The sequence below is a fragment of the Solanum pennellii genome, chromosome 5, assembly GCF_001406875.1.
Source record: "Solanum pennellii chromosome 5, SPENNV200".
NCBI classification, from domain to species: domain Eukaryota; kingdom Viridiplantae; phylum Streptophyta; class Magnoliopsida; order Solanales; family Solanaceae; genus Solanum; species Solanum pennellii.
In genome coordinates this window covers 22,654,963-22,675,750 of record NC_028641.1, presented here as the reverse complement: position 1 = coordinate 22,675,750, position 20,788 = coordinate 22,654,963, and the positions used below count along the sequence as shown (strand labels likewise).

Genomic DNA, 20,788 nt, shown 5'->3' with positions numbered 1-20,788 from the left:
GGGGGGGGGGGGGGGGGAATGAATACACTGTTGAGCTTTCCCACATATTTCATTTATCGTTAAGTAAGTGTTATAGGGAAGATGGAAAAACATAAGAGGGATTTCTTATGGGATAAAAAGGTCATTTGGTAAATTGTCACCACACCAAAGTGTTGGGGTGGGCTTGGGGATAAAGATCTTAGGGTCTTTAATAAGGCGCTACTTCGAAAGTGGCTATGAAGATTTGGTTTACAGGTGAATGCTTTTTGGAGAAGTGTTGACTGCGAAGACGTATGAGGTTTTGAAAGTAGGGAGAGGACTAAAAATGTTTTTTTAAGAGCTCAATGTGTGTATATTTCAGAGTAGGTGATTGGAGTAAGGTGAGTTTATGGGAATCTAGTTTGTGAGGGAACAACATCTTGATAATCATATTTTCTAACTTGTATATAGAGTTTCTTACCAAAAAAATGTCACTTCAATTGTTATGGAGTATACAAGGGGAGAAGTGCATTGGGATTTGTTTAGGAGAAATTTGCAAGACTAGAGTTTGAAGAATTAAAACTTGATTGATTTGGTTCAACAAAAAAGTACTATGGATAACCATGACGTATGGAGATGACAGGTGGATGGAAATTGCATTCTTTTGGTGAAGTCATATTATGAGAAGCTTTTTCTGAAACTGGTATTATGAGAGCTTTTGATTAGAGTATGGTTTTCCACATATATTGGTATGGATCGATTGGGTACCAAAAAAGGTGTCCTTTTCACTTCGCTAGCTTTGAGGAGAGTGCTCTTATAGGTGGAAAATCTCAGGAAGAGGTTAATTATTTTTTGAGCAAGATAAAGTTGTATTCCTCAGCAATGTGGGTATGCTAGCAACCATAAAAAATTTTACAGTGGAAGTAATCATAATTACAGAAAGCCTAAGAAGTCTACTAGCTGTTCTACCTCATCTATACCCTCTTCTTTACGCCAAAGATATAAAGTATGAATGCAATTTTCTTTTACTTTTTGCATTGGATTAGTAATATCCTCAAAACATCTATAATTTCTTTCTTTCCAGATTGTATCAGTTGGTATTCATGTGCAATGAATCAGGAGAAGATGTGTATCACTTTTTTATATTTTCAGGAAATTTCTTGTTTATGATGGGAAATTTAAGATGGTTTGGACATAAGTGGATGCTGACAAACACTTTGAAAAAGAAACAATGTTTAGGTGTGCATTTAGAAGAAGGAAAAGAAGACGCGGGGCATGAGATGTTGCCCCTCTAGTACTTATGTGGATCATATGGAGAGAGGAATATGAGAGCTTTTGAGGGAGTAAAGAAATACTTTGTACACTTGAGGAGTACCTTATGTTCCCTTCTTTCTTTTTGGTGCCACCATAAGATTCCTACATGTATAGATGATTGAGCGTTATTTGTAAAAAAACAGGTCTGCTTGCAAGGTTTTCTATTTTTTTGCTATACTTGTAGTATACGCGCAAGCTTTTGCCCTTTCTTTAATGAAATTTATTACTTAATTTAAGAAAAATCTAAGGCCAACTAATTCATTATCTAGTCAAGTGACCTCATATAGAGGAGACTGAGGGTAATTTGTTTCTCATGTGATGTTGGAGTACCACTTTTTCTAGGGCAAGCAGCAATGAAACTGCTGAACCTTAACTGAAGATAATTTTAGGAGCTCAGGTAACATTACGTTAGTAACGAATAAGCAATTGAGCAGAATCACCTGGGTTCAATTGATATGCAGCCGTCCAAGTCTCTGTGGAGTAGATGTTGAGGTCGTGTTCTTAAATTAAATGTTACTCAACCTTTTCCTGTCTCTGTGAGTTAAATTAAATGTTGCATAGCCTTTTCCTGTCCAAGTCTCTTCTCCGTTGCGCTTTCATGCAGCCAATTCTATTGAACTCAGATCGGCCGTTATGTTTAAACTAGGTTTGGCTGGAACGGGGCATTCTTCAGTTTAAATCTACTGAGTATTACTTTGCCTCCCCAAGCCCTTCTCTGTTGAGATTTCTTTTGATTAGCATTGTTGGTTTTATCTTTTGCATAAAATCAGGGGAACGCATGATGGATTATATGAATTTGGATGATAGATCAATTGGGATGTTTTGGGTTGTGTCCTACACAATGGCTCAGCCTGCTTGTGAAACTGTGATGAACTGGTTAACCTCCGCGGGGGTTACTGAGCATTTACCTGGACCAAATTTGCAGTCCAATGAGAGATTAATGGTGATGCGTGAAGTTTGCCCCCTGCCGATATCATTGTTATCAGGATTGTCCATAAATTTATGCTTGAAAGTGGCTTTTCAATTGGAAGAATCAATGTTTTCTGGACAGGTACTGATAAACTCATATGACATTTCTTCTTTATTTAAAAAAAGTTCAGTAAGCGCTACGCTGAGATTTTTGAAAGTTTGGAGGTCAATCTTGTCCCGCTCTTTCTTATGGTTTTATTGTCTTGGGTCATGTTGATTCGTGTATTGTTATACTAATTCTATTCTGACTGGAGGTAGCCAGCGTTTTCCACCTTATTTTCTTTTGATGCTTCATTGCACCCGTTAAAAATGTTTAAGATCATCCTCTCATTTCATTGCAGGCTGTGCCCAGCATCGCTATGGTTGAAACATACTGTAGGTTGATGCTCATTTCTCCTCATTCATTGTTTCGTTCGCTCTTAACTGTAACATCTCTTCCCCCCTTCTAATATTCCTTTTTTGATGTTTATTTCTCTGGCATGTTACCCATATTCTGTGGAATTACGTTCATTGTATTAACCTTCAGTAAGCAAAGAAACTTCGTGAGAATCCTGAGAAATATTGGAAAATAATATTACTGAATTCTGTATCTACAATATTACATTAAAGATATATAAAAACAGTACATTGGAATCCTTTTCCAATTAGGATTTTCTATTCCTAATTCTAAGTAACATTGTATAAACTTATTCCTATTTTAACACTCCCCCAAGTTGGCGCATACAAATCATATGTACCTAGCTTGTTACAGATCTAATTAATATGAGGTCCGGTTAGAAACTTGGTGAAGATATCTACAAGCTGATCATTTGATTTCACAAATTTCATGAAAGCACTGGGTTTGATGCAATATGAAGGGCCGTGACTATCATACACAAGTTCCATTGGACTAATTTCACCAAAATTTAGCTCTCTCAGCAAAGTTTCTTGATCCAAACTAGCTCACAAGTTGCTGCAACCATTGCTCAATATTTTGATTCTGCACTGGATTGAGCAACCACACCGTTTCTTGCTCTCCCCCGACACCAAATTACCTCCTAGTAAAACACAATATCCGATGTCGAACATCTATCAGAGGGTGAACCCAATCGTTTGTATATCTAGCGATATGCTCATGGCCTTGATCCTTGAAGAGTAGTCCTTTAGCAGGAACGACTTTATATATCACAAAATATGAACAATTGCATTCCAATGACTATCACAAGGGGAAGTCATAAACTGTCTTACAACACTCACGGGAAAAAAGATGTCAAGTCTAGTCACTATGAGATAATTAACCAGCCGTCTTTACCTTCCAGGATTACTTAGTGGTTCCCCCTGCCCGAGAAGGTACGGCACGATTGATAAGTTAAAAGTGAATGCAAATAAATGCTACCTAAAACCTGTTCAGACCATGATCCTAATTGTATACAGAGCAGCAGTTTGGCAATGAAAAAAAACCTTATTTCAAGTTTGAAGTTACGTGGTATGGAGATGAGGATTTCTTGCAATGGTAAAGGGATGGTGGGTCTCATTTGCTATTAGGGGTAATTATCTTTCTTCTAGCCAACATTGAAGTGCTAAAATTAGTTTGAAGGAGAGGAGAAGAAATTCATTTGGTAACCTGGAAAGAACAAAGTTTGCAGTACTTTAATAATTGAAGGCACTAAAAGGCATTGAAGAACTAAGAGAACTGGATGTGGCAAAAGTTGAAGAAACCTTTTGGATGAAAAAGTTCAAGTCTTTATGGATCAAAATGGATGATAATACAAAATTCTTTCACATGATCGTGAATGCAAATAGAAGGTACGGCATGATAGATAAGTTAAAAGTGAATGCAAATATATGGTACCTAAAACCTGTTCAGACCATGATCCTAATTGTATACAGAGCAGCAGTTTGGCAATTAAAATAAACCTTATTTCAAGTTTGAATTTACGTGGTATGGAGATGAGGATTTCTTGCAATGGTAAAGGGATGGTGGGTCTCATTTGCTAATTAGGGGTAATTATCTTTCTTCTAGCCAACATTGAAGTGCTAAAAATTAATTTGAAGGAGAGGAGCAGAAATTCATTTGGTAACCTAGAAAGAACAAAGTTTGCAATACTTTAATAATTGAAGGCACTAAAAGGCATTGAAGAACTAAGAGAACTGGATGTGGCAAAAGTTGAAGAAACCTTTTGGAGGAAAAAGTTCAAGTCTTTATGGATCAAAATGGGTGATAAGTACAAAATTCTTTCACATTTCGTGAATGCAAATAGAAGGTACTGCATGATTGATAAGTTAAAAGTGAATGGGGAACTGAAGGAGGATCAGGCAGTAATCAAGAGGGAAACAATTAGCTACTACGTCAATTGGCGTGTGAAAATGAGACTTGGAGATCTTATAATTCAGATTGTTGTAGAATTACAGAAGATGATAAAGAATGGCTATAAAGGCAAGCATAAGAGAGTGGTTCAGGGAGTAGTTGCTCAACTTTTTCTCAGTTGAAAAGAAGGGATTAAAATGCCATTGGCAAAGCAGGCAACCTTTTACATATTGAAGGGCAACAATAATGTCACTACACTGCTTGAACCAGTCAAGAGGAGGACGAGACTTTGGGAGGTTCAAGAAGAAACAAAAAAAGACTGTAAGGATGGAATCAACTGATATAGGTACGAGGAAATTTGGTACTGGATGAGGGAGGGCAATTTTGAAGTGTGGGAAGAAAAAGGAGATCGAAAAATATAGACATATGAGATTCACAAATGCCTAGCATGCATGCAACACCAGCATTACTCAATGGAGGTGCTTTTCCTTTGTATGATAGTTAACTAGCTTCATAATGCAGTCTTATATCAAATAGGACAGGATACTCGGAATTAGACTGTTGTATACACCTTCCTTGGGCTTTGTCACTTACCTGTAATTAGCAACTTCCCTGTAGCGAACTCCCTTTGCCATCGCTTTGCAAACTGTGTCAATTTTAGTGCAGAATGGCGACAATATGTTTGGCCTTCAATTGCTTTATTTCTTGTGTTTCTGTAGAATCACTTAAGTTTTGTATTCTGTTGATTGGAGGGTTGTTCATTTTTTATGGTGAGTCGGTGCAACATATTAGTGATCATTTCCTCTTGTCTCTTGCAAATTCAGATGAATTGTGGCTTCCCAGTATGTAGCGCTGCTAGAATTTCTGTCCATGTAGTTATATATTTTTTTTTGTAGAAAAATTCGTTAGTCTAACTCGTGTTTTTGTTTGCACACTTTTCTGCTGGAGTTCATTTTGTTTTGCTTTTGATGTGAACTTCTATTTCAGCATCTGACATCGAGGAATCCCACCACATTGACCAAGCCAGGAAACACAATCTTGGTGTTTGAAATTCTTAATTATCGTTTCCTTTCACTCTACAGGTTAGTGAAGTTACTCATCTTGTGAATTTATCAGCTTCTTCTCTATTATCTGTCTTCTCTACTTGTGTTCGCGAATGGTGTTCAATTTGGCTCTACTAAAGAAAAGTGCATTCACATTGCTACTTTTATGCTAGAACATCTGTGGTCTGTTTGATGTCTCTAGTGCTCATAACATTACCATCTTTCTGAATCTCGTTAATTATTCGGATTCTGTTACTTGATATCTGATAATAAGTAAAGTGGTCTATAAACTTCTGCTTTTTTCTAGGTACCAAGGTAAGAGCAAGACATTGATGTATGATGTCACCAAAATGATTTCTACACTGAAGGGAAAACGCGGAGATCATCGCATTTTCAGATTGGCTGAGAACTTATGTATGAATCTGATTTTGTCGTTGAGAGACTTTTTCTTTGTGAAGAGGGAAGGGAAGGTGGGAATATTTCCTCCAGCTGAGCTTTTGTGGATGCAATGTATCTCCAATTAGAACTTTTTGTTAACTATTAAATCCATATGCAGGGTCCAACTGAGTTTACTGAGACTTTAAATAGGATAACAATTGTTACTCTTGCAATCATAATTAAAACTCGTGGAATTGGAGAGTTCGAACAGTTACTGTATCTTCAAACAATGCTGGAACAAATCTTAGCAACTAGCCAGCATACCTGGTCTGAGAAAACTTTGCGCTATTTTCCTTCAATTTTACGTGATGCCTTGAGTGGGCGAATGGATAAAAGGGGCTTGGCAATCCAAGCATGGCAGCAGGTACATGAGATAGTTCCTCTTCATACAAATTATCTGAAGATGTAAACCTTCTTATAAGTTATTTCTTAGGTCCATGTTTTCTGTGGTTTAAGGTAGGCTATCCATGATTAAGTTTAGTACGCGAGATAAGATGGGATATCACATGGTTAAGTTTGGGTAAATAGAATACTGTGTTTGGTTGATGGTTAAACTATCAACCAAACATCGTATAAATCTACTCCCGAACTTAATCCTGGGATATCCCACCTTATCCCAACCAATTTGGTATTATTTTGTTCCACCTCCCAGCTGGGATAAATTAGTTGCAGGACTATATTCCCAGGATAATTTTGTCTGCAAACCGAACAAACCCAAAGAGTTTGCTTTATCTTCAAAGGTTTCTCCATGTTACTTTGGTAGATAAGGTCATTATGGCTGTTAGTTCATGTAATGGAAGGAAAACCATAGTCAAGAAAAGTTTGAATTAAAGTAGAAAAAAGAAGAGAAGGGTGCTGAACTGCATTTCCATAGTCTTAAAAACAGTAGTAGAAAATATCCTTTGGGGTGGCCCAGTGGTTTGGGCTTGGAACTTCCATGTTGGAGGCCTCAAGTTTGAAACCCCTTGCCAGCGAAAAAAGCAAGGGGTTTGCGTTCTGGGTTGAGCTCGTCGCACCGGGCTTTCCTAGTGCGGGGTACCTCTCCTATGTGGTGTGCAAGTTATTGCATAGGAGCAAGATTTTTAACCTGTGCATACACAAATGCTAGCGTCTGCGATTTCCTTGTCAAAAAAAAAAAACAACAGTAGTAGGAAATATGGCACAAAAAGATGAAATGAAATATCTCATCGTAACTACATAATCTGTGTCTTTTAAAGTTGATATAGATGATAAAGCTCATTCTTTGTATTATCTAGTCACTTGCTACTTATTTTCCTCAAGTTTATCAAAATTTATTTCCTTCAGAAATTACCTGTGCATTTCATGCAGGTGCCATATTCAAATGTCAACTGTTTGCAGAAAGTCTACATATTTATTTGATACCCTGAAGACAGACTTTTATCAGGACTTAAAACTGAACAAATTAAGCAATTAGATTTTGTGGCAATGTAAAATGGAAATCCATTAGGGGCCGTTTGGTTACAGACTTACGGTATAAGAGGCATGTTATTCATGTATAGAACATCGTATTAGTAATACTATGTTTGGTAGAAGTTTTTTATTAGGTTGAAAAGTCAACATGACTTATACTATGATTAGTTGATAAGTTCTAAAAATTGTATAAAAGTTATTTATGTATTAATTTTATACGGTGTTTGGTTGCGTTTTTTTGTACTCCTACATAATTAATACCTACATAACTTATGAAGGAATCAATGTATAAATTATGCAAGATGGAAGGTGGAATAAGTTATGTGGGTATTAGTTATCATGTGTTTAAATGGTAAATTACACATTTATACTATTTGCTTGCTTATGTATTTGTAAATAATATATATTAATTGATATTAAATTCAATAGTTAATAATTCATGGAATGCAATCTCTACATAACTAAATAATACCTTATATAACTAATAATGCGTACCTAATACTCACATAACTAAACCCTGCATAACAAATACCTACATAACTAAATCCTGCATAACTAAACCTTGCATAGCTAATACCTGCATAACTAATACCCCGCATAACTAATACCTGCATAACTAATACCTGCATAACTAATACATGCATAACTAAGCCCTGCATATTTAATATCTTCATAACTCTAACAAGTAACCAAACGGCCCCTTACCACATTACTGTCCATGACTAGAGAGTTAAATGGCAAAATTCTGAAGAACCATTGAATTGTTTATTATGGAAATTGAAGTACTTATTAAATTTGTATCGTTGTAGTTGCTTATTAATCATAGAGAATAGCTCAAATTTGCATTTAGTGATACATTTCAGAAATCATGGCTTCTATTTTCTGCACTCAACGTTCAAAGCTTTAAAATTGTTTAGTCACACTTGTTTTAGACTGTGGACTTGAAATGTTAGTATCAGTTATCAAACAGCTCTGAAGCTGTAATCTTAATGATTGAATCTTTTCGAGGCTGCTTATTGAGGATTCAACTTGCTATATTTGATGAGTGATCTCCGGAAGTAAAAAAGATTGAAAAAAAAAAAACAAGTATGATGTAATTTGATGAGTGATCCCTGAAGTAAAAATGAATAAAGAAAAGGAAAAGAGTATGGTTTTAGATGATAGATTTGCATCATTAAACAATTTTATCTTAGCCAAAAAAAGAAAAGAAAAAAGAGAGATAAAATTTTCCTGGATAGAAGCTTTGCAAATACTTGACAAGATGTTTCCCGGAATATGCTATTATTTTGAAAGCTCACAGTTGACTTCTAGGTGTTCTATTTGCAGGCAGAAACAACTGTTATCAATCAATGCACACAGCTTCTTTCTCCCTCAGCTGATCCCTCATATGTTGTGACTTATATTAACCATAGTTTTCCTCAGCACCGCCAGTATCTCTGTGCTGGTGCATGGATACTAATGCATGGGCATCCAGAAAATATTAACTGCACAAACCTTGTAAGGCTCGACTTTGTTTTCCCTTAAGTTATCAGAAGCTTATGAGTGCTGATCAACTTCTTTCTCATATAAAGATATCCCGAACAAAAATTACATCTTTCTCATGATGGCATTCCTGCTAATAATTGGACAGGGACGTGTTTTGAGAGAGTTTTCTCCTGAAGAGGTGACTGCAAATATTTATACAATGGTAGATGTCCTGCTTCATCATATTCACTTGGAACTACAGCGTGGACATCCCTTGCAGGTTTATTCATGCTCCTTCCTATCAGATTTTCATGGAGGATCTACTCTCCTTGCCTTGCTTTTGCCTTATGTCGTCCATCACTTTTTATTCCTCAGGATCTTATGCTAAAAGCCTGTGGAAACCTTTCAGTTTTCATCTGGAACCATGAGCTTTTGCCTCCAGATATCCTACTGCTGGCACTTATTGACCGTGATGATGATCCACATGCTTTGCGCATTGTAGTATGTTGTCTATGATCTTTCTCAATTAGTTTCTTGTCTTAATTCATCTTAGTCTGTTGGTAACAGTGGTCTAAGCATATCATCATCAATTCTTGTATTGATGTTTTTACATTATTTGTTTATATTATAGTATTCTTTGACTTTTTCTCTGCTCTCAATTCTAAGTTTTTATTCTGGGGAAATGGTATTTTGTGTCATACTTTGCTTTCTATTCTAGATTTGGGTTCGGTTTCATTCCTTTTCAATAAGAATTTATACTTTCATTCTTAAGCTATCATTTATGAGGACAAACTGATAATACTAGCTTGCTTGAAGAAGATATCATCTTCACTTTGGCTATGGTTTCTTACTATATAGTTCAGCTGATCAAACTGTAACTCTTCTTGCACAGTTACTATATTCCAATCAGCTTATTTTGGGTATGAAAGTTTATCTTTCACAATTAAGAACTGCGGAGAAGAACTAAATGAGGCGGGAGGGGGATCTCTGGCTCTGAATTTCAATGAAACAAAAGTATATTCATTCCTTTACTAAAAATAAATAATTTTCTGAAGAATTTGATTAATATGAGATGCCAAGCTTATGGAATCTCATTTCTCTATATCATGCATGATAATGCATAAAACCAGGCCTATCTGGTTTATTGGCTCGCAGTGGGTCCATACTATTCGTGAGTGGTTATTATTGCTGTTGACATCAACAGCTTGAGCTTTCTGCCCCACTAACGTCATAGTTCCACCCATAGGTTAATGAATGTAGTCATTTTGCTAATTATTTGAAGTCTTAGCTCAACACTATTATTTCTCCTAATGATTGGCGTTTGTCTTTCCTTTTATAGAAAGGGAAAATCTAATCCATTTTCATGGTTCATGCTACAGTGGTAGAACAACTGCAAATTATTGTCTGACCTATTGAAACAAGTTATGTTCCATCTCCTTTCTGAGTATGATAGAAAGACGAATACTATGGAATGAGAACAAAAGGAATGGCGTTACAGTATCCAGAGAGTGACATTTTACTTCTGCAGGGAATTGCTGTGTCAATATCGGTTTCTCCTTCATTATGGCATGAATAAGAGAAATTCACTTGAGTTATGATCCAAAAAATGAGAAAAAGAAGACTGAAAAAATCTCAAGTGTTATAGAGTGAAAAAAACAATAGTTTATTTATGTTCAGTTCGCATAACATTTCTGTTTGCAGTTTCCCATGGGATGTTCCGCTTCCTGCATATGCGGTCATTCTAATTATGAACCTCACCATGATTGTAAGGGCTTTTCATTCACATTAAGAATGCTCTTAGAATCCCTTATATTCTAGAATATGCTAAGATCATGTAAATGTAGTATAGCTTGATTTACTCCTGTAATTATGTTTTTAATTCTATTTCCCTTCTTAGAATACATACATTTTTCTATTAGAACTCCAATGGCTTGAGAGAATAATCAAGCTTTGCTCTCTCTCATTTTCTCTTTCCTTCTCACCGTGATCACTTTCAAGTATGTTGTAGTTATTTGCAATTTATTGGAATAGTGACTTATTTTGTTAAAATTCCAAACAGATTAACTTACTTGACAGTAAGGAGCTCCAACAAAGAGTGAAAGTTTATCTCTTAAATCGTGGCCCGCCTGAGCATTGGCTTTCCCCTGGACCTTTCAAGCGTGTGGAATTGCAGAAAGCTCTTGGAAATTATCTGTCATGGAAGGAGAGGTAACAAAGTGAACATTTTTTGTTCTTTAGTGTTTTCTTTTGTTTGGTTGTTTGAAATGTTTATACTTCAGCCGGAGGTCTATCAGAAACAACCTCTTTACCTCTTAAGGTAGGGGTAAGGTCTGTGTAAACTCGAACCTCCCATACCCCACTTGTGGTATTACACTCGGTATGTTGTTTGTTGTTGTGTAACATCTTGGACATTATCATGTGCAATAAAAAAGTTCGTTATAGTTGGTGAATGTCGAAATTTTAACCGTCAGACCAAGTATCTCTTTGGTTATGTCCAATGTTTATGCATAGCTTCTATTACCATTGTTATACTAATATTTATTTTATGTAAAAGTGAGTAAATAAATACACCCATGTTTGACTTGATACAACTTCAATTGGATCAAAATGAACTTTTTAGCTCAGATTCTGTTTTCAATGTTTTATCATCAGTATAAAAGTTCTACATTTTTTTGTTCAAATGTATTTCTGATACTGGATCAGACAGATTTATATGATTCTCCTGATCGAATCAAATGAGATTCAACTTCATCTGTTTGATGTATTAGAATTGCATTTAGATACCCAAGATAATAACCTACTATCTTGTCTGAATTGACATGGAGATGGTGCTTTGTTACATCTTTGTGTGTACACACGGTGCTGAAAAATTTATAGTGACACTTTTAGTGTCATCCTTGAAGTTTTCTGAGGCTCTGGCTAACTTGGTTGACTAGTACAACTAAACCCACTTGACATTTATCTTGGAGAATCGATCCAATTAAACATAATTTGCTGCAACACACGTCTTTTGAGCTCTGATCATTGGAAAATGCATAAAAATTCCTCTAGTTATATTTAAATTACTCACATGCTTATTGTTACCACTTTTCTTAAATATGTGATCACTTTTCTATCAAGTCCTTGAATAACATTATCACACACATTTAAACCCAAGTGGTGTAGCAAACTCCAAATTCTTTTAAGGGAAAAAGGACAAATATAACCCCGAACTATCGTTAATAGTATATAAATACCCTTCGTCATACTTTTCGTTCATTAATACCCTACCGTCCGAAAATTAGTGCACATTCACCCCTCCCACTAACGGAAACCTTATTTAGTACACCTGTCGCAATCCTACCAATCCTACCGCTCAACCCGATTTAATTAATTATTTAACCCAAAATTCAATATCCGCCCATAACCATTTAACCCACCCAATTTACCCATTACCCATTTAACCCACTCAATTTACCCGTTACCCATTTAACCCACTCAGTTTACCCATTACACACAAATAAACCCATTTTCTTAAGACATCTTCTTTATCTAGAACTTTCATTATTATCAGGCCTCAACCACCATGAACGCTCACTCTGAAACTCAAGCAAGAATTGAAAAACTAATTCCAACTAGATTAAATCCTCAACTTTCGACAGTCTACTCCAGCAAGAGATAATTTTCAGTCACCGTCTTCTCATTCCAACTTGAATTTATGAGATCTAATTGACATATTCTCTGCAAGAGTCTGTTGACCCACTTGCTATACCCAATGTTCCACTCACTTCCCCACTAGTTTTTGCTTCTTTTTGCCCCCACACTTCACTTCTCTGCTCTGCATGTTTTTGTGATGATTGTTGTTGTTGCTATGCTGGTAGTGGTGTTTTGCGGCTTCCCCTTTTGTTTAGACCCTGGTTCTGCCAAACATCCTGTAACACATGTTTGTTGCCTTGAACTTGATCTTTATATCATTTGAAACTTGTTCGTGATTCAGGGTATTACGCGTTCACTGTCCGTCTAACGATACATTAAATACTGTAAATTTTTGGGGTACAGAAATTCATGTCATCTCACATACATCAGACACATATGGGACACATGAGGACTCTGACTGTCCATATCTTATGTATTCTACTCCCTTTAGAAATTTGATAAGATGCGGAAAGACTTCTTCAGAAAACTACTTCTCAGGATACACATTCTTCCACTATTTCTAGTTCAATGAGATGAACAACTGATAAACCTTCTAGTTTTTGTAGTACAGTTGGTTCAGCTCCCTTGAGATTTTTGCAAATGTTTTCCTCTATAGCCACGCCAAAATCACATACTTTAAGACTATTACTCTTTCAGATATGTTTAGTTGCTGACATGGGAAAACTGGACACATCTTTTATTGAAAAGAGTTTACTTCAAGGATAGCTCAGTTTGAAGTCATCCATAGAATTACAATCCACGTATGATACTGTTTTCTGAGTACAAACTTTATGCACTTCCAAGGTCTTCTATATTTAGCAGGCTAATAGTAGAAGAGTGTGAAGGATTAACAGGGTTAAAATGAGTCCTCAAGGAACCCTAGTTTTCAAAATGATTGAAGATAGATGAGTGATTTTGTCATTAATAATTATCTGACTTGTTCTCTCTTACTGGGTCTTTTAAATTTATAGTCCAAATGCAAAAGGATAAAAGGGTTTAAAGGTAGATTCTCCAGGAACTATCTGATTTTCAAAATTATCACTGTCTTATAAGACGAGTTTGATGCCAAAGCAGGCTTTTACATCTATGCAGTTTAGTCATTTTTAGATAATATAAAATCACATGATTGGCTTAATAACATTTGAGCTGATTCAAAATCATCAAAAAATTCAAAAATAAATCATCAAAACAATTAGTGGTTGTTTGGTAGCTGATTAGAATTATACCGGTATTAGCAATGCATGAATTAGTTATAAGGTAATTTATGTATTTTTTGATGACCAAACAACGAGATAATTTATGTATACTTGCATAAAATAATACTTAGATTCTCTTGTAACTTATACGAGTATTATTTATGCATGTTTCTAAATCGTAAATCAATCACCGTTTTAATTTGATACATGAATAACTTACCTCATAACCAACTACCAAACATGGTATTGGTTATGCAATATTATATACCTGCATAACTCACTTCCAAATCAGCTACCAAATGAACCCTTATTTATTACACCCAACAACTTCTTTAGCTCTCCTTCAGGCTTTAACTAATTAACTTTATTTCATTTTATTGTCTATGATCCATATTATATGGTATTTTTAACTTTTATATTTACTTCTAAAATAAATGTTCTGTTACATAATCAAGAAAACATTATTTTCATTTTTTTGAAATACCCTTAGTTAGATAAGTAAATTTTGACATAATGAAAAAATCATATTAAATGGGTACAATTTTATCAAGGGTAATTTTGAACATATTTATCTTTTTAGGAAAAAGTGAATTTCTTATGCAGTGATCAGTCAGAGCGATTAGAAGATATCTATGATGCTTTAAATTAAAACCATTTGTTTTATTGCTCAAAATTCTCCCATATTTTATCCTAACTAAGCACTAATACATTTGATTATATTATTTCTTGTTCTTTTTATTATAAATGGCATTTGATTTCTAATGTTTGACTGCTAATACAGTTATTAGAGAAGAAAAATGTGAATATCACTGTATTTTAAAAATATTAAATACTGCAACAGAAACTACGAAACCTCAGCTTATGGTGATTCGGCCTGTGCAGAGCAATAACTTCCCCTTTTTTAGTAGTCATAGATAAGCAGGTTATCTTTCGTATTAAAATTATCAGATGAGTAAAGAAAGCAGCCAACAGTAGTGGTTATAATTTCTATTCTAGGAAAATAGAAATGAACAATTCTAATTGGTGCTCAAACTGTAAAAAAAACCTGTTATTAAAAATCCAACTTATACTTGATTTGCTTGTGGTTTCAGGTATCCAACATTTTTTGATGATATTGCTGCGCGCCTGCTTCCAGTCATCCCCCTTATCATATATAGACTCATTGAAAATGACGCTATGGATGCGGCTGATAGAATTCTTCAAGTTTATTCACCCTTCCTTCATTACTATCCTCTGAACTTTACGTTTGTTCGTGATATACTTTCTTATTTCTATGGTCATCTTCCTGGAAAGCTAATACTCCGTATACTGAATATCTTAGATATTAAAAAGGTGATGGTGGTTGATGCTCCGTAACTTGCTAGTTTGTTTTCCCTTCTCTTTTAGTAATTATTGAATCATTCTCTTTTTCTTTTCTTCTATGCAGATACCATTTTCAGAGTCATTCCCGCAACATATCAACTCATCAAATGCAGCCATGTGCCCACCATTGGACTACCTCGCTACTCTTTTGTTAGGATTGGTGAATCATGTTATTCCCGCTTTAAATAATAGCTCCAAATGTGCAGTAATGGGAGATTTTGCAAATAATTCTACCCGTGCTCCCCATGGAAAGATCCCAGCAACATCACAATCTGGGACAACTAATTCTTTTGACGGGCAGAAACCTTATTATCAGATGCAAGACCCTGGGATATCCACCCAGCTTACTCTTGAAACAGCTGTCATAGAATTACTTTCTCTTCCTGTTTCACCATCACAGATTGTCTCATCTCTAGTTCAAATTGTTGTTCACATACAACCAACCCTTGTTCAATCCAGCAACGGGCTGCATGGAGCTGCTGGTAGTTCAGGACAAGGCTCTATTTTGCCTACTTCTCCTTCAGGAGGAAGCACTGATTCTTTGGGTGCAACTAGGACGACTCCATCACTTTCAGGATTGAATACTTCTAATTTTGTTTCACGCAGTGGTTATACTTGCCAGCAGCTGTCTTGCTTGTTAATCCAAGCATGTGGTCTTCTTTTGGCACAACTTCCTCCAGAATTTCATGTGCAGCTATATGTTGAAGCTGCACGCATAATAAAAGAAAGTTGGTGGCTTACTGATGCTAAAAGGTCTGTGGGTGAATTAGAATCGGCTGTTAGTTATGCTCTACTAGATCCCACCTGGGCTGCACAGGATAATACCTCAACAGCCATTGGTATGCTTTCTTAACCAATCTGGTATAGCTATACTTGTTTATTTGCCCACTCCCTTTTTTCTCTCTATCGATTGACCTCTAATGATTGGTTTGCTGATCATGAAAATCCAAAATTTCTAGGTGAAAAAAAGTAGGAAAAAATAATGATCTTGGACTCTGAAGTAATGTGTCATACCGGTTTTAGTTCCATATTATTTAACTACTCATATGTAGACTTCAATAGAACAATACAGACATTTTTACTACTTGAAGTTAACAGAAACCAGAGGAAAATGTTTCTATTAACAGAATTTTGATTATAAAAATGAAAACAGTAAAAGAAAAGGAGTAGCAAAACTTGATGATACGCCACTTTCTCCTCCAACCTTCCCCTTGCTGATTCTCTTCGATCTCCTGTTCATCCTCCTACTGCTTTCACCAGAGAAAACATGTTCAAGTTATTCAAACTAAACATCTGCTTACTAGTAGAATGTTAGGAAACAAAGATAATCATATCCTCTGTCAATTTGTAAATAATCCAGTTTCTGATTTTTCAGTAGAAAATCTATCAAGATTGCCCATGATCCTGGAAGTTGAATGAATAGAAATGTTATGTAGTTGGAAAAATTTAGAGGCAAGCCAATCAGGTTGCTATACTTCTAAAAAGCTTGTGCCAACACTATAACAGCAAGTTCGAAAGAACATCGTCATCTTGAGATATCAGGTGCTCGACCTACAATGTGTTGTGGCTTTCTTTATGATTTACCATCTAATTTTTCAAACTTTAACTTTAGGAATGCCGTGCCTCCCCTCCCCCCGCCCACAAAAAAAAAAAAAAAAAGAACAACTTGTGGTGAAAAATTGTTCTTCCATCCAGTCTTTTTGTCTTGCCTTGAGCAGCTAATAGCATCTCGAATGTCACAACTGGCTATGGTACAAGCTCAGACGTTCTATTCAAAATATCAACCACAACGTGGTCCTTGCCTTGCTTGTACTCAATACATAATCAAATATAACCAAGATATCCTGCCACCTACCTTGCTTCACTATGAACTTCTTGTGGTTGGAAATAGCTAGTGGCCGCATTGTCGGCCTTGACCATGAACTTTGATGCAAACAAATAATTTCTTTAGGATGGCTTTCATCTTCTTCTCTTATATGGTATAAGTTTCTGTTTCAGCTGTCATGTTTGCTCCCTTCTTTGTCGTCTTATACCTTTCACTATTCCTCTTGTTCTCGTCGTCTAACCTTTCCACTAGTATTGTGTACGCAAACTTCGTGGTCTCCAACTTTTTCGTGGACCTGTCCATTCCACCGAAAATCCCCTTGATGCTCACTATTATGCCCACAAGAGTTGCCCCTCAATACCCCTTAATACCTCTGTACTTGCTTCCTTGACACAACAATCTATTATAGCCCACTTACTATTAGCGGTTCTGCTATCTCCCAAGGCCCATTTGCCACCAACTTCGTCCCAATCTCATGAGCTCTAACCCTAGTATAAGGCCTCCCTATCTAATCATTGGCTGATTACATGCAACCTCCTACTCCTTCCTCTTCCTCATGGCATCTAAATCCAACGACAAGTGTATGTTGTGTTGTAAGATTCTCGCTCGGAATAACCTTGCCGTCTTTAGAATTGGGGACTATTGTTATGGGTGTTAAAATACAAATTATGTATTGTATATTACAACATTTTTTGTTTGAGAAAGGTAATGTTAATTTTATATATCCATAGGTATACTACATCAAAGTGTAGTCCCCCTCCAAAAAGTTTTACTTATATCATTCCTAGGGTCTTCTAGGTACAACCAGTCAGTAATATTAAGCACATTTTTAGCATCTCCTATCACTACTTGCTTACACCAAAAATAATAAAGCCCTAGGCAATAATTAGTCTTTATCTTCTGGATATTGTTCTGTTTTCCTTCAAAACATCTTTGATTCCTTTCCTTCCAATTGTCCACCAAATGCAAGCTGGGACAATACTCCATCTCTTCCATACTAGTCAATCTTTCTCTCTTGTCAGCTTGGTAGTCATTTGCATTGTATCATAAAATGTTGCTACGGTTGTCATCTCCCAATCATTTAGGCCCCTTCTTAGATACGGGGTCCACCCTTGTCCTGTCCATAACTCTGCCACTGTTGCTTCTTGTCCTTGGCTCAAACTATGTAGTATAGGGAAAGCATATTTGAGTGCTTCCTGTCCACACCAAATGTCATTCCAAAAAGCTACTTTTTCTCCATTGCTCACCTTGCAGCTTGTTCTCTCTTTAACCAGCTGCCACAGGTTCCTGATAGACCTCCATACACTACAATTGTAAGGGTTGGTGAACACCTCGTCCATTTATCCTTCATGCCAAATTTTTCTATTATTACTTCCTTGCATAGAGATACTTCTGGTTTGACAAATTTCCACAACCATTTGATCATCAAACTTTTGTTTTGGGTTTTCAGTTCCCTGATAATGCGTCCACCCCCTCTCTTACTTACCAGCAGTTCCTCCCATTTGACCAAATGGTACTTTCTCTTATCTTCGGTTCCATGCCATAGGAAGTTCCTCCTAATCACATCCAACCTCTTGGTTACCTTGGCTGGTGTAGGGAATAATGACATCATGTACGAGGGAAGGGCATCTACGACAGTGTTAACTAGAGTTAGTCTACCACCTGACGATAAATATTGACACTTCCAGTTTGCAAGCTTCCTTTTACATTTCTCAAATACTCCACTTCATATTTCTTTTGACTTGCTCTTAGACCCCAAAGGCATTCCCAAGTAGGTTGTTGGTAATTCACCCACTTTCCCTCCTAGTATGTTGATTAATTCTTCAATATTTATCACTGTGTTGACCGGATAGATGAAACTCTTGTTGCAGTTTATGTGCAGACCTGAAACAGCCTCAAAAATATTGAAGATGACCCTCAAAATCAACATCTACTCCTCTACTGCAAAAAACTAGAGTATCATCTGCATATTGTAGATGAGTAATCTCTAGGTTATTTCTTGTATTATTTCCCACTTGGAAACCTCTTATCCAGCCCTTTACTTTTTCTGTCTGGTATAGGTTGTTCAGTCCTTCCATGGCTAAGATAAAGAGAAAGGGGGATAAGGGGTCCCCTTGTGTCAGACCTCTATATGATAAGAAAAAGCTCATGACATGGGTTTCTATTAATCAGAATAGAGTCCATTTTAGCCATTTTGGTCCAAATCCTATCCTTTGTAATAGATTCATCAAAAAGTTCCAATCCAAATGATCAAATGCCTCCTGGATATCCAATTTATATAGGATCCCTTGTTGCTTGTCACTCTCCGTGGAGTCTACACTTTCATTGGTTATAAATAGTGCATCCCTTTCTTGATAAAAGCCATTTGTTGTCTATCCACTAGCTTATGTATCACTTTTTTCAATCTTCCGGCCAATAGTTTTGCAATTATCTTGTACACTCCTCATATTAGACTTATTGGTCTGAAGTCATTTACAGTTTGTTAGGATCATTGTTGCCCATTGTTTCATAATGTATTGTTTTATATTATACTCTATTGCACTGTATTGTATGGTAAATACAATGTTTGACTAGATTATATTGTTTATTGTTGTTTAATAACATTTTAATTGTTTGGTTTGATTGTATCGTACTGTATTGTAATTTATAAATTTACTTAAATATCCTTAATTGTTCTAAGGTAAGAGGTTTGACTAGGTCTAAATAATTAAGGTAAAGGGTAAAATAGTATTTTGAAATATTATGTAAAATATAATTGGAAAAATAAATTAAGTAACAATGGGAACACACCAAATTGGTTGTTCCATAAAATAGGAAGTTCCATTGTTAAGTAACAACGAAATTTAACAATACAGTACAATACATTTTAAGTAACAATCAAAACAGACATTGTAGGTATAGTAGCGATACAATACAATACAATGGATAACAATGATCCAAACATAGTGTTAGTTCCACAGCCCCCGTCTTGTTTGGTATCAAGGTCACAAAAGTAGCATTTACACTCTTCTCAAATACCCTTTCCTCATGGAAGTTTTGAATTACTCCCACCACTTCTTTTTTGATGACTTCTCAAAATTGGCTATAGAAAGCCATGGAGAAACCATCTGGGCCAGGGGCCTTGTAAGACAAATTGTTTAATGTTCCTGAAATTTGAGTCCCATTCTTTAGAGATCAGAAACCTGTCTAGCCTTGCTACTGTGGAGTGTCTGTCACCTCTTCTCCAAGTGAACTCTCCCCCTTGCTAAATCTAAAGTCCATTAATTCCATGTCTTCAATGAACTCTGATAGCTCTATCATTGCCCTATTGATTATGTTACAGTTGTACTTCTCAAAAGGATACCTCACAATGTTGAAGTCCCCACATAGGACCCAAGGGCCCGTGAATAGACCTCTTGTTGTCCTTAGCTCCCACCAAGTTTCTTCCCTTTCTGCTCTATCATTCGGTGCGTAGATACCTGTTAGATGCCATTTAAAATCCAGATTCTCCCTAGAGAAACAAACAAAAACTGAATATGCATCCACACTACTCACTTCCCCATCCCATCTTCTTTTATCCCACATAAATATTATGCCTCCCTTGGTCCCACTAGCTTCGAGTTGCACGTAATCTGCCCACCTACTACCCCAGATTTCCTTAACTTCATTTGCAGTCTCCCCCTTCATTTTTGTCTCTTGAAAACATGCCACATCTGCTTTCCAAGTTCTTATCATGTTCCTGATAATATTCCTTTTCCTCCCACAATTCAGACCCTCACATTCCATGACACAATGTTTAAATTCATTGATCCATAATGGCCAAACCCTTCCCCCCCCCCCCCCCCCC

The 20,788-nt window shown here is 36.2% G+C and overlaps 1 protein-coding gene across 1 annotated transcript in view; it reads left to right on the top strand.

Annotated features, from left to right (window-relative positions):
* LOC107020304 (mediator of RNA polymerase II transcription subunit 23) overlaps positions 1-20,788 on the top strand; it is a 49,615-nt gene that overhangs the window by 20,484 nt on the left and 8,343 nt on the right. Inside the window, exons 8-18 of the mRNA XM_015220606.2 lie at positions 2,043-2,323; positions 2,583-2,666; positions 5,516-5,610; positions 5,879-6,041; positions 6,128-6,373; positions 8,767-8,937; positions 9,071-9,184; positions 9,280-9,405; positions 10,964-11,112; positions 14,867-15,107; positions 15,202-15,976. Of these exons, the coding sequence (XP_015076092.1) occupies positions 2,043-2,323; positions 2,583-2,666; positions 5,516-5,610; positions 5,879-6,041; positions 6,128-6,373; positions 8,767-8,937; positions 9,071-9,184; positions 9,280-9,405; positions 10,964-11,112; positions 14,867-15,107; positions 15,202-15,976 (2,445 nt within the window). The remainder of the gene's footprint in view (positions 1-2,042; positions 2,324-2,582; positions 2,667-5,515; positions 5,611-5,878; positions 6,042-6,127; positions 6,374-8,766; positions 8,938-9,070; positions 9,185-9,279; positions 9,406-10,963; positions 11,113-14,866; positions 15,108-15,201; positions 15,977-20,788) is intronic.